General features: G+C 37.7%; 1 protein-coding gene across 1 annotated transcript; it reads right to left on the bottom strand.

The window, feature by feature from the left end:
* Positions 1–9,362: 9,362 nt before the first annotated feature.
* On the bottom strand, positions 9,363–12,497 carry LOC117332273 (GATA zinc finger domain-containing protein 14-like). Its single transcript, XM_033891158.1, has 4 exons — positions 12,395–12,497; positions 10,365–10,763; positions 10,042–10,217; positions 9,363–9,647 (listed from the first exon to the last, which is right to left on the bottom strand). The coding sequence occupies exons 1-4, from the start codon at positions 12,495–12,497 to the stop codon at positions 9,363–9,365; spliced, it is 963 nt and encodes a 320-aa protein (XP_033747049.1).
* Between the last annotated feature and the right edge of the window lie 1,697 nt (positions 12,498–14,194).

The raw sequence follows: 14,194 nt of genomic DNA, 5'->3' as shown, positions 1-14,194 counted from the left end.
TGAAACCGTATGATCTGTAAGGCGAGTGGGATTAATTACTGCAGGCAGTGTCAATCAACCCAAACACTCCTAAAGAACTACCGCCCAATACTGATTAGTACATGCAGGTTTTAATCAGTTTGAACTACACGGGAGTTTAGAGACCTTATATTGATAGCACTACAGTTCAGCTTTACTCACATTAAATCTTTTTATAGCTACATTTGTGATTTGTGTACACATTAAAAATTCTACGAGGAGAGGAATTCTGTTATTACACACAGAATTCGACAACAGCATAGGGGGGTTACCTTGTTTGATAGTCATTGTGGATTCCTATAACACATGTAATTGTCTGACGGCACACATGTTTGATGGACAACTGACCTGTTGTTAGACTATTATAATACAGACCCCGGTTATAGTATATACATCAGTCAATGATAAAAAAGAATATAAACTTTAAAAGATGTATAATTGTAATATGATAGCTTATTTATTTATTAAACTAAAATATTCTCTATGTCCAAAAGAATATTTTTGATAAGATAATTGAAATCGAACGTAATGATTATTGTCAGTAATTGTTTTCAAATCCCCACAAATGTATTGTATACCTGTATATTGATCTTTAATGAGAAAGCTGAGATATCTTATGAAGAAAAAATATAATCATACAATAATATTTATAACAGAAAAGTATTATATAACATACTTAGTAAACAAAAATATAAGATATGATATATGCATTATATCATACATCTAATAAAATAATTTAAATTGAACACTTTATCCAGATTGCTACATAAATAGATGCCAACTATATTTGCTATAGTGCTTATTACAGTAAGGTGCATATACATCAAATTAAGAAGTGTTTGTATCGGTGTATTCATTGAAACTGACCATTGAGCATTTGATATATCGGTGTTTAATGGTCTCCATCAGGCGATCAGTCAATCAGGCTTATGCTGTCCTTCATAGCATTCCCCAACACATTGAATACTCATATGTACAGCAGACAGGACTTTGTCTCCTTTTTTTTTATCATGAACTGATCTATATTTCATCGTCTTCTTTCTACCTCATATTTCGTAATATAAGAATATACGGTTTCTATACAAAATACATTCAATTAAACAGGCCTTTATATATATATTAAGTAATATATAAAGGATATGCCTAATAATACATAAATCTACACGATATAATTGATTGATCAGCCTAGGACGCATCAGTGATGTAGGGACCAAACATATACAAGTCCAGAAGGAAGGGAGAGTGGAATCTTGAAGATATATATATAAAGAAGGAGTTATATTTATACCACAATTAAAAGATCTGGTAAAGTTCTGGACATTAGATAATAACTGTCCAATCTAATTATCATATTTGAGTCAGTTTATCTAATTCCGGTTTATAGATGTTTTACTGGGTTGTGTGGAAATACTGTTTTCTCTTCATCATATACTTCCATAATCTCCTTTCAAGTTAACAATCTTTGACGTTAAGTTGCTGTCAAAATAGTTTTCGCTTAAGCAGATCTATTGGAAATTATGTGACGTGTGCCCCATCAGTTTTGATTTGTCCTCTTTCCATGATGAAGTTATTTCAGTACCGGTATTTACAGGATTTCAGACTTTGAAACAAGTCCAAATATTAAACCAGTCGCTTACCTTATTTCTATGAAAAATACATACAATATGTTTTATTTAAACATTGATATTTACAATGTAAAATCATAATGGTTTGCTAACAAAAAACATGTTTCTCTGCTTTACAGGTATTTACTACGCTCTAGAAAATCACATTTAGGGGAATCCATCATTTACGTAACCTCGGTACAGACGTTTTAAAATCTGAGTGCGTGTATGTCATTGTCGTAATTACGGTCTTTGCTGACAAGCCCTGTATCACGTTCGCTATGAATACACTAAGAACTAAGCGTTGCATCACCCTTTCAAACATGTTTTTTTATGCCTAGTTAAATGGTCACTTTAGGCCTTACACGGAGTCGGTAAGGCAGTGTGTATATTTCTTATGTGACTTTACGACAGTCTAAATATAGCACAGATTTAAACTGCCCTTAATGGACTTCATGGTAATTCATCAGTAAGGTCAAGGACTCGTATGTATATTATTTCTAAGACGCCATTTTCTCGCTAGATCCTCGCACCTGTTACAAACACAAATGCCAATAACATATGTTTGCTTTCTAAGTCATAATTATACGCATGTTCTGTACGTTATTTAAGAAATAATTAACGATGATTCGTGTATTATTGCAGGATATACAGCGAGGACGAGGATAGTTTGCAATTAAATTAATAACGAAGGCCGCAGACTTGAGTTATTAATTAAAATTGCAAAATATCCGAGTCCGAGTTGTATATCCTGCAACAATACACGAGTCAAAGTTGATTATTTCTATTCTACAATGTACTGTTTAGTTCTGAGATCGACCTCTTTCTAATAGAAAAACAGCAAAGAAACCCCGGGAAAACCTTATTTCTTGAGTATTGTATTATTTGTTGATGAAATATACAGACAATACAGTACTACGATCAAGAGTATCTATCATATGGCATTGATTTTGAAAATTAAAAAAAAAAGGGATAAAAAAAAGAAAAGAAAAAGAAAAAAAGGAGGGCCTCCGTAGGATTCGAACTCGCGTCGTGATAAAAGTATATTGAAAGACTATCCCATTAGCCCACTCGGCTATAGTAACCTTTTATGAAACGGGTGAATATTAGATATTTAAAATTGTGACAGCCGTGACTCACGGCCGTGTATTATTGGCACGAGCGTGGGTTATTGGAAAATAATACATGGTTTTAATCCAATCAAAACCGGCGTTACATAGCAAACATGGTAGAATAGCGGTTTATGCACCTCTGTGTCTTTTTTTCTTTTAATCTTATTTGAGTGGACAGTAAATCTCCGATGAGTCCTAGAGGGACGAAACAGCTTTGTGATGCAGTTTATTTATTTTCGACTATACTATATCTAACTCACAAACTGTATTGAAAGGTGTTTTCTTGTGTGTTTTTTGAAAATGTTTATTACCTGTACCGATTGATATTGTGACGTTTAAAATTATCAAATCAAGCGCTTCCTTCCCCCTTGATAGTATTAAGTGTGCTCGCATGAACTGATCTACAAATTTTATGTGGACAATTGAATGTGATAATTAATGAATAAATGCTCATATCAAAGAAATATCCATATTTATATAGAGAATAATATGTTTTAAATGTGAAACCTAACAAATAACAAAATCGATGAGCTTCTTGTACAATCCGCTTAATGTGCCTCGCTCACACACCGATATCAGAAGGCCATCAACAATCAAGGACAGACAGTAATTTGCGTCATGGTTAGGGTCTCTCTCAATAACGTATATTCATTGATGTTTCCAAGGAAATTTAATTGTAATTACATCAGTTCACCAGTTTACATGAAACAGCACGTGCGATGTTACGTACTATATGTGAACGTGTTTCCTAATTGCAATCAATTTCAATGAATGCCCTTGAGATTTATAATGATTACGCGTTTCCGCATTAATTTCACCGTCTGTACACGTCATCAAGTCCAGCTTAATTTTATAAGATTACACACATACTATCCTCATTTCGTCACTAAACAATAAAACAATGTATTCGTCTATCTGACGTGACAATTGCCCAATAAAGCAACATAATACAGTAAAGAAAATTGAGCTTGTTCGATGGCAGAAATATGCAACCGTAATGGTTTACCGTATACTGATGGCTCACACACTGCCAGGGTGGTTGCTGTAGTGTTGTATCAGAAAAAGAGACAAATGCGAGATGATATAAGGGAAATCATTGGTTGGTTTGTGGTGATTTGTTTATCAAACAGGAAACATGTATGTGTGGTCCTGGTGTCAAGATTGTTTTGAAGGCTGTGAATGGCGTGTGTATAGCACATTTGTCTTTCACTAAAGCGACCGGGTTAAGGTCAATAGGAATACCACAGTATTTCCGGAATACCTGGTCTCATTATCCCAGTATTTTATCACGGTCTCCATGGAAATATATATTTTTGTACAGATGTTGCTCTCCCTTTATCCATTTAAGTGTCGTTAATATTCAGTATTCTTTGTGTTTTTGTAATGGATGAAGCTAATTTGTTTCTTTATTTCATCTTTGTTTTCATGTCCACACGAACGTGACAATATTCTTAGTTTACGTCCCCGATAACAAGATGGCATTTTAAAGGCGCCATTTTCTGAGATGGTTGCAAAGAGGACATTGTTGAGGGACCATATCAAAATATTTATAAGGAAAGCACCAAACTGTTAGGAAAAAAATAGGAGCGCGCAACATGACAAGAAAACCAAGTAAATTTGGGATATCAATATAAAAAACAAAGCAAATAGGCAAATCTTAGTCTGTATACAAATTTGATTTCCATGAAAACCACTTCACAACCTAGAAGGAGAAAGGTGAAATGTTCAGCTGGGAATTGTGTTTCGATACAGCATATGTTCCAGCAACTATTGATATCTGGGGGAGAAAACGGAAATATCAGAAAAGGAATAAGTTCAAAATATCAACATCTGTTGGTCGGGATAAGATATACATCACATACATAAGATATTAAGACAGCTTGATTGTAGCTTGCAGTTATAACGGTAAGTCAGATGTCGATGTATGTAAACAATAGAACTGATTGGTTTCCGGATCGTCTCCATGTTACTACTTATATTTCATACTGATCAGACTTGCGTGTTTTACAACATGAAGAATCAGAGAATTAGACGGTTCCCAAAAAAATGAAAAACTACGCCTTGGGGAATTAAACATATGTCAGAATCCAATAGGTTTTTTTTTTTACGATATTATAAGTCTGGAGCATATTCCATTGAAAGTTATTAATTTGATGTGATCCTCTCTTTGGGAAGAAGCTGTGTGTTTAATTACTCTATCTGAACCTTATCTGTCCATAATGTTCTCGGTTTAAACGACATATTAACGCAAGCATCGTTGAGACAACAGAAATCAATATACTGTACATGTACTTAACAGTCCGTCCAAATGTTCCTCAAATATTAATGACATTAGGTAAGTCTGCAAAATCCTGTCGTTGTCCTGGCATTAAGGTATATCAGTCTAACTTGTGATACAGTGGGGTGTGTCTTGTTGTAGATGATGTGACTAAATTCTTAACCTCCAATACACGCGGTTCATAGTTCGAAACTCTTTTGAAAGAAGATCCATATAAACGTTTTCTAGCACGTGCCTCAAGTTATATATATAGAAACAGTGACCGTCATCTGACCCACAGGTGACAAGTGTGGCCACCCTTTACATTAAGCACAGTTTTCAGTATGATGTTTGATCTTGTGTGTCAACATCGATCACCAATACTCTTGTATGCAACGGTGACAGGTGTACTATATATTGATTACCAGTCCATTCATTGTTAAATCCCGAACTTTCAATGCAGGTCTCTTAGCACTGATCCGATAAGTGTTTTCCCTTCAAACTCCAAACAAACGATACCATAAATAATTTAAAACATGATAAAAAACATAAAATCATTCACCCAGTCTTGATCAAAATAAGCATTAATCAATATTCTAACACCTTAGATTATCTTTAGTCTGGACTCCATGGATGGATTTGTTAGTTCCCTACTAATATATAAAACGTAATCAAGTCACGTAATTCTCGGATTAAGATATATCTCGTTGTCTTAACATGTCTGATCTTATCTTCAATACATGTGAAGTGAAACTGTTAAAATGCCATAAAATTTACATCATGCAGTCTTATCTGATGAAAAACACCAACATGACCAGATTTCAACATTACCGGGTTGTCCACAGAGTTCAATTAGAAAAAACAAGCAAACAAACAAAAGAAAAGGAAACAAAAAAGGAAACAAAAAAGTAAACAAAAAAACAATAAAAACAAAAACAAAAAACCGGAAGATGCAATATTATCATTATTGACTTATGACTTGACTTTGACGTTTGACTTTGAACATATTATAAATAAATTTAATTGATATCTTGTAGTCAAATAACTATTCATCTTGTATAATAATTGTAGTTTTCTTCTGGCCCTTCTATCAGTCCTGATTCAATATATAAAGATTCATTTTTCGCATAACAAGGTAAACCAGTTATCATTATAGCTGCTTCGCGCTGAGTCCGCTCTTACTTTTCTGAATCTACCAGAGAGCAACCGTCCCAAACCTCACACGCATATTCCAGGATAGGTAATATAAATGATTTATAAATTCTTAATAGAGCTTCACGCTTTAGCATATACTTAATTTTCCTCAAATTAATATCTTAATTATTGACGTATGAATGTCATTATTGGTCATTAGATTTGATTTTATAATGAGGTTAATATTCCTATCCTGTTTTAGTTGTTTGCCAAACCGTTATTTTGCCGAATCCTTTTTTTTTCGATCATAAGTGAATTTAGATAGATTAATGATTATAAAATGGTGCGTTCACAGTGTTTGCCGTAGAAAATAATATAAATAAATGACAATAAGGACCACAATAATATAACGGAATATATTTAAGCGTAAAAAGCGTTAAAATAGGATTACCACTAAAATATGTACATTTGCAGCTCTTACGAGCGGCCGTTTCACTGTCGTCCTTTATGTGGTGTCATGTTTTAGATGTCTGTTAATAAGTCCGCTCAATGTCAATCATGTCCGCTCGATGTCAATCATGTCCGCTCGATGTCAATCATGTCCGCTCAATGTCAATCATGTCCGCTCGATTTCAATCATATCCGCTCAATGTCAATCATGTCCGCTCAATGTCAATCATGTCCGCTCGATGTCAATCATGTCCGCTCGATGTCAATCATGTCCGCTCAATGTCAATCATGTCCGCTCAATCTCAATCATGTCCGTTCGATGTCAATCATGTCCGCTCAATGTCAATCATGTCCGCTCAATCTCAATCATGTCCGTTCGATGTCAATCATGTCCGCTCAATGTCAATCATGTCCGCTCGATGTCCCCTATTCTGTATAGTGTTTCTGCCTTTGGCTGGATGTTCCAGAGTTTGTTGATGACGTATTTCCATCTTTAATCCATCCGTTATTCTTTGGTAGGTCTTACATTGAAGCTGCTGTTCCCCTTATTTTATGTTCCCTGTTCTAGATTCCTGTGTCAATTAGATTTTATGTTCCGGGTTCAAGATTCCTGTGTCCATTAGATTTTATGTTCCCTGTTCCAGATTCATGTGTCCATTATATTTTATGTTCCCTGTTCAGCTGCGTGTCAGATAAGTTTTGTATTCCGACTCCATGTTGCCCTGTTAGAGTACACGTGTAGTTCGTGTCTATACATAGTAGATGTAGTATCCCTATTTGGTCTCCTTTATTGTCTCCTTTGATGCCATGTTAACTGTTTCAGGTACTGTGACTTTCTGTGGCGCTTATGGTCCTTTTATTTATTCATTTTTAATTATCCTTCTTTTGCTTTCCCTGTTCAAAGTTTTGTCTCTCGCTTTGTGATACGTTTCCTATACCAGATGTTAATACTATCTATAATTTTGGGTTTTACTTTTTCCCTGTGTTAATCCCCCTATGATTAAGTGTTTATTTTCCCTGTGTTAACCCCTCTATGATTTAGTGTTTATTTTCCCTGTGTTAATCCCCTCTAAGATTTAGTGTTTATTTTCCCTGTGTTAATAATCCCCTCTATGATTTAGTGTTTACTTTCCCCTGTATTAATCCCCTCTATGATTTAGTATTTATTTTTCCCTGTGTTAATCCTCTCTATGATTTAGTGTTTATTTATCCCTGTGTTAATCCCCTCTATTGTTTAGTGTTTACTTGTCCCTGTGTTAATCCCCTCTATGATTTTTTTATTATTTGATTTGATATTGTGTGTTCCGGATCTCCGGATCTGGTTTCCCTCTTTAGGCTTTGTAAAAATAACAGAAAACATGATCACTTGAGTGAGAGAGTATGAAAAGGCAGAAGATTGTGTCACCTACGAAAATAGGAGAGAGTAGTGATGTTATGTTTTTCGAGATTATACCTCTTACATTGTCCAGTTTTGTTGTTGTAGTTTTTTTTTTTTTTTTCTTTATTTCATTTTAAAAATCATGTAGTACTTATAGTATATTTGAAACAAATTACGACTGTAGCTCGTGCTATAGATTTAGATTTGATATGATGAATATTCAAAGGGTTTTTGTTTATCTTACACTAAAATTTATTGACAATGCACAAATTGGCGCGTGCTGCTAACTCAATGTCGTTAAAGCTGATGTAATGAACTAAAATCTGGGTAAATAAAGAATAATAACACTAAAGGTGATCGGGTTTACTTTCCATTTGTAATTAATTTGTGATAATGTTCCAACACTTACATACACCTGGTCCTGCCTGTGCATAGTACCATTAAAATTGAATAAATATCAACTACATGACCCTCTTCCCCTGATAATCAACATACAGCGACAGAAGGTGTCGTGTCTGAACCGAATCGCATCCATTTACATTTATACATTGTAATGACCAGGAAATGTTTTAATTACTTTCACGAACATACAGTTATTTACAAAAGCAACAGCATCATCTAAAAACTTGTTTTGTCAGAAGAGGTTGTTAACAAGTTTATACCTGTACTGGATTTGGTAAAGTACACGCCTTTTGTTTTACTTAAATGTAAATGTCCCAGGTCTCCTGCATTATTGTAGGATAATTAGGAGTTAATATTGTGTATTGTAGTCCCCTCCTTACAGATACATCCTTTTGGAACATTATAACACGATGTGCTTGATCAAACTTTTTCAAAAGTGACTATAAGCAGCAGTTCAATATATAGGGTACGAGGTATTGTTAAATGTAGTCTTTTGGTCATACACGGATGGCCAACACACACAGATATTACTGTGCTTTGACTTATCCCAATAAGCTTGAAATTGTCGGTAACAATAAGGTATTTCAGCCAGTAATTATCTCACTAATACACGTAGCTTCCATGTTTTTGTAGACCGTCTCCAAAATAGTCATATTAAGTTGAAACCCATAACAAGGTATTCAGATGTGGTTCGTAAGTTGGAAATGTTCGTAAGTTGGAAATGTTCAAGAGGGTTACTGTTGTAATCTTGGAGAACTCAGATCTTAGAAAGCCTTGTTCCGTAGTAGTTGTTCTGTTTTGTAGCTGTTGTCTAGTTCTGTGGTTGTTGTCTTGTTCTGTGGTTGTTGTCCTGTTCTGTGGTTGTTGTTCTGTTTTTTGGTTGTTGTCCTGTTTTGTGGTTGTTGTCCTGTTCCGTGGTTGTTTTCCTGTTCTGTGGTTGTTGTCCTGTTCTATGGTTGTTGTCCTGTTCCGTGGTTGTTTTCCTGTTCTGTGGTTGTTGTCCTGTTCTATGGTTGTTGTCTTGTTCTGTGGTTGTTGTCCTGTTCTGTGGTTGTTGTTCTGTTTTTTGGTTGTTGTCCTGTTTTGTGGTTGTTGTCCTGTTCCGTGGTTGTTTTCCTGTTCTGTGGTTGTTGTCCTGTTCTATGGTTGTTGTCCTGTTCTATGGTTGTTGTCCTGTTCCGTGGTTGTTTTCCTGTTCTGTGGTTGTTGTCCTGTTCTATGGTTGTTGTCTTGTTCTGTGTTTGTTGACCTGTTCCGTGGATATTGTCTTGTTCTGTGGTTGTTGTCCTGTTCTGTGATTGTTGTCCTGTTCTGTGGTTGTTGTCCTGTTCTGTGGTTGTTGTCCTGTTCTGTGATTGTTGTCCTGTTCCGTGGTTGTTGTCCTGTTCCGTGGTTGTTGTCCTGTTCCGTGGTTGTTGTCCTGTTCTGTGGTTGTTGTCCTGTTCTGTGGTTGTTGTACTGTTCTGTGTTTGTTGACCTGTTCTGTGGTTGTTGTCTTGTTCTGTGTTTGTTGTCCTGTTCTATGGTTGTTGTCCTGTTCTGTGGTTGTTGTCCTGTTCTGTGGTTGTTGTCCTGTTTTGTGGTTGTTGTCCTGTTGCGTGGTTGTTGTCCTGTTCTGTGGTTGTTGTCCTGTTCTATGGTTGTTGTCTTGTTCTGTGGTTGTTGTCATGTTCTGTGTTTGTTGACCTGTTCTGTTGTTGTTGTCTTGTTCTGTGATTGTTGTCTTCTTCTGTGGTTGTTGTCCTGTTCTATGGTTGTTGTCCTGTTCCGTGGTTGTTGTCCTGTTTCATAGTTGTTGTCCTGTTCTGTGGTTGTTGTCCTGTTCTGTGGTTGTTGTCCTGTTCTATGGTTGTTGTCTTGTTCTGTGGTTGTTGTCCTGTTCTGTGGTTGTTGTCCTGTTCTGTGGTTGTTGTCCTGTTCTATGGTTGTTGTCTTGTTCTGTAGTTGTTGTCCTGTTCTGTGTTTGTTGATCTGTTCTGTTGTTGTTGTCTTGTTCTGTGTTTGTTGACCTGTTCTATGGTTGTTGTCTTGTTCTGTGGTTGTTGTCCTGTTCTGTGTTTGTTGACCTGTTCTATGGTTGTTGTCCTGTTCCGTGGTTGTTTTCCTGTTCTGTGGTTGTTGTCCTGTTCTATGGTTGTTGTCTTGTTCTGTGGTTGTTGTCCTGTTCTGTGGTTGTTGTTCTGTTTTTTGGTTGTTGTCCTGTTTTGTGGTTGTTGTCCTGTTCCGTGGTTGTTTTCCTGTTCTGTGGTTGTTGTCCTGTTCTATGGTTGTTGTCCTGTTCCGTGGTTGTTTTCCTGTTCTGTGGTTGTTGTCCTGTTCTATGGTTGTTGTCTTGTTCTGTGGTTGTTGTCCTGTTCTGTGTTTGTTGACCTGTTCCGTGGATATTGTCTTGTTCTGTGGTTGTTGTCCTGTTCTGTGATTGTTGTCCTGTTCTGTGGTTGTTGTCCTGTTCTGTGGTTGTTGTCCTGTTCTGTGATTGTTGTCCTGTTCCGTGGTTGTTGTCCTGTTCCGTGGATGTTGTCCTGTTCCGTGGTTGTTGTCCTGTTCTGTGGTTGTTGTCCTGTTCTGTGGTTGTTGTACTGTTCTGTGTTTGTTGACCTGTTCTGTGGTTGTTGTCTTGTTCTGTGTTTGTTGTCCTGTTCTATGGTTGTTGTCCTGTTCTGTGGTTGTTGTCCTGTTCTGTGGTTGTTGTCCTGTTTTGTGGTTGTTGTCCTGTTGCGTGGTTGTTGTCCTGTTCTGTGGTTGTTGTCCTGTTCTATGGTTGTTGTCTTGTTCTGTGGTTGTTGTCATGTTCTGTGTTTGTTGACCTGTTCTGTTGTTGTTGTCTTGTTCTGTGGTTGTTGTCTTCTTCTGTGGTTGTTGTCCTGTTCTGTGGTTGTTGTCCTGTTCTATGGTTGTTGTCCTGTTCTGTGATTGTTGTCCTGTTCTGTGGTTGTTGTCCTGTTCTGTGGTTGTTGTCCTGTTCTGTGATTGTTGTCCTGTTCCGTGGTTGTTGTCCTGTTCCGTGGATGTTGTCCTGTTCCGTGGTTGTTGTCCTGTTCTGTGGTTGTTGTCTGTTCTGTGGTTGTTGTAGCTGTTCTGTGTTGTTGACTCTGTTCTGTGGTTGTTGTCTTGTTCTGTGTTTGTTGTCCTGTCTATGGTTGTTGTCATTGTTCTGTGGTAGTTGTCCTGTTTCTGTGGTTGGTTCTACCTGTTTTGTGGTTGTTTCCTGTTGCGTGGTTGTTTGTCTGGGTGTTACTGTGTTGTTGTCTCTGTCCTGTGGTTTGGTGTCCTGTTCTGTGGTTGTTGTCCTGTTCTTGTTGTTGTCATTGTTCTGTGGTTGTTGTCTGTTCCGTGTTGTTGGCCGGTTCTATGGTTGTTGTCTGTTCTGTGGGTTTGTCCTGTTCTTGGGTTGTTGTCCTGTTCCTGTTGTCCTGTTCTGTGGTTGTTGTCCTGTTCTGTGGTTGTTGTCCTGTTCTGTGGTTGTTGTCTTGTTCTGTGGTTGTTGTCCTGTTCCGTGGTTGTTGTCCTGTTCTGTGGTTGTTGTCCTGTTCTATGGTTGTTGTCTTGTTCTGTGGTTGTTGTCTTGTTCTGTGGTTTGTTTGTCTTGTTCTGTGGTTGTTGTCCTGTTCTGTGGTTGTTTCCTGTTCTATGGTTGTTGTCTTGTCTGTGGTTGTTGTCTTGTTCTGTGTTGTTTGCCTGTTCTGTGTTTGTGTACTGTTCTGTGTTGTTGTCTTGTTCTGTGGTTGTTGTCCTGTTCTGTGTTTGTTTGACTGTTCTGTGGTTGTTTGTACTTGTTCTGTGTTTGTTGACCTGTTCTGTGGTTGTTGTCTTGTTCTGTGGTTGTTGTCTTGTTCTGTGGTTGTTGTCCTGTTCCGTGGTTTTTGTCCTGTTCCGTGGTTGTTGTCCTGTTTCATAGTTGTTGTCCTGTTCTGTGGTTGTTGTCATGTTCTGTGTTTGTTGTCCTGTTCCATAGTTGATGTCCTGTTCTGTGGTTGTTGTCCTGTTTTTGGTTGTTGTCCTGTTCTATGGTTGTTGTCCTGTTCCGTGGTTGTTGTACTGTTCCGTGGCTGTTGTCCTGTTCTATGGTTGTTGTCCTGTTCTGTGGTTGTTGTCCTGTTCTGTGGTTGTTGTACTATTCTGTGTTTGTTGTCCTGTTCCATAGTTGATGTCCTGTTCTGTGGTTGTTGTCCTGTTTTTTGGTTGTTGTCCTATTCTGTGGTTGTTGTCCTGTTCTGTGGTTGTTGTCCTGTTCTTTGGTTGTTGTACTGTTCCGTGGCTGTTGTCCTGTTCTGTGGTTGTTGTCCTGTTTTTTGGTTGTTGTCCTGTTCTGTGGTTGTTGTCCTGTTTTTTGGTTGTTGTCCTGTTTTTTGGTTGTTATCCTGTTCCGTGGCTGTTGTCCTGTTCTGTGGTTGTTGTCCTGGTTTTTTTTTTTTTTTGGTTGTTGTCCTGTTCTTTGGTTGTTGTACTGTTCCATAGTTGTCGTCCTGTTTCGTAGATGTTGTCCTGTTCTGTTGTTTTCTCCTGTTCCGTGGTTGTTGTTCATATGGTTGTTGTCCTGTTCTGTGTTTGTTGATCTGTTCTGTTGTTGTTGTCTTGTTCTGTGTTTGTTGACCTGTTCTGTGGTTGTTGTCTTGTTCTGTGGTTGTTGTCCTGTTCTGTGTTTGTTGACCTGTTCTGTGGTTGTTGTACTGTTCTGTGTTTGTTGACCTGTTCTGTGGTTGTTGTCTTGTTCTGTGGTTGTTGTCTTGTTCTGTGGTTGTTGTCCTGTTCCGTGGTTTTTGTCCTGTTCCGTGGTTGTTGTCCTGTTTCATAGTTGTTGTCCTGTTCTGTGGTTGTTGTCCTGTTCTATGGTTGTTGTCCTGTTCCGTGGTTGTTGTACTGTTCCGTGGCTGTTGTCCTGTTCTATGGTTGTTGTCCTGTTCTGTGGTTGTTGTCCTGTTCTGTGGTTGTTGTACTATTCTGTGTTTGTTGTCCTGTTCCATAGTTGATGTCCTGTTCTGTGGTTGTTGTCCTGTTTTTTGGTTGTTGTCCTATTCTGTGGTTGTTGTCCTGTTCTGTGGTTGTTGTCCTGTTCTTTGGTTGTTGTACTGTTCCGTGGCTGTTGTCCTGTTCTGTGGTTGTTGTCCTGTTTTTTGGTTGTTGTCCTGTTCTGTGGTTGTTGTCCTGTTTTTTGGTTGTTGTCCTGTTTTTTGGTTGTTATCCTGTTCCGTGGCTGTTGTCCTGTTCTGTGGTTGTTGTCCTGGTTTTTTTTTTTTTTTTGTTGTTGTCCTGTTCTTTGGTTGTTGTACTGTTCCATAGTTGTCGTCCTGTTTCGTAGATGTTGTCCTGTTCTGTTGTTTTCTCCTGTTCCGTGGTTGTTGTTCATATGGTTGTTGTCCTGTTCTGTGGTTGTTTTCCTGTTCTGTGGTTGTTGTCCTGTTCCGTGGTTGTTGTCCTGTTTTGTGGATGTTGTCCTGTTCTGTGGTTGTTGTCCTGTTCCGTGGTTGCTGTCCTGGTGTGTGGTGCTGTCCGGTTGTGTGGTTGTTGTCATTTTCTATTGTTGTGGCCTTGTTCTGTTGTTATGGTGTCCTCAGGCAGGATACTTCAAACCAATTTCTCTGATAGATTACGTCTGGCCTCTCGTATATTTTTCAGTGATGTAAGCACTTTCTGCACCAAGAATACTCCGCCTCAATATGACACTGATTGTTGGCCAGGAGATCAACTCAGTCGAGAAAGAAAATTGAACGCTGATGAGACACTTGTGCACTATACACGAATGTTGGTTATCTTTAAGAAATATTTTGATAGCATTCTTCCGTCTCTGAGTTTTTCTGTTTTTGTTTTTTAGTAATTCTTTAGGTATGTCTGCTAAAGT

This window comes from Pecten maximus, chromosome 8 (assembly GCF_902652985.1).
Source record: "Pecten maximus chromosome 8, xPecMax1.1, whole genome shotgun sequence".
Lineage (NCBI taxonomy): Eukaryota > Metazoa > Mollusca > Bivalvia > Pectinida > Pectinidae > Pecten > Pecten maximus.
This window is presented reverse-complemented; position numbering and strand designations above follow the sequence as displayed.

Excerpts from the sequence above, each read along its gene's own strand:
- LOC117332273 (XM_033891158.1), bottom strand. The coding sequence starts at position 12,497 with ATGGAACAGGACAACAAACACAGAATAGTACAACAACCACAGAACAGG. Across the intron at positions 10,764-12,394 it reads AGGACAACAGCCACGGAACA|GACAACAACCACAGAACAAG; the intron begins GTACAACAACCA and ends ATCACAGAACAG. Across the intron at positions 10,218-10,364 it reads AGACAACAACCATAGAACAG|AACAAGACAACAACCATAGA; the intron begins GTCAACAAACAC and ends CAACAACCACAG.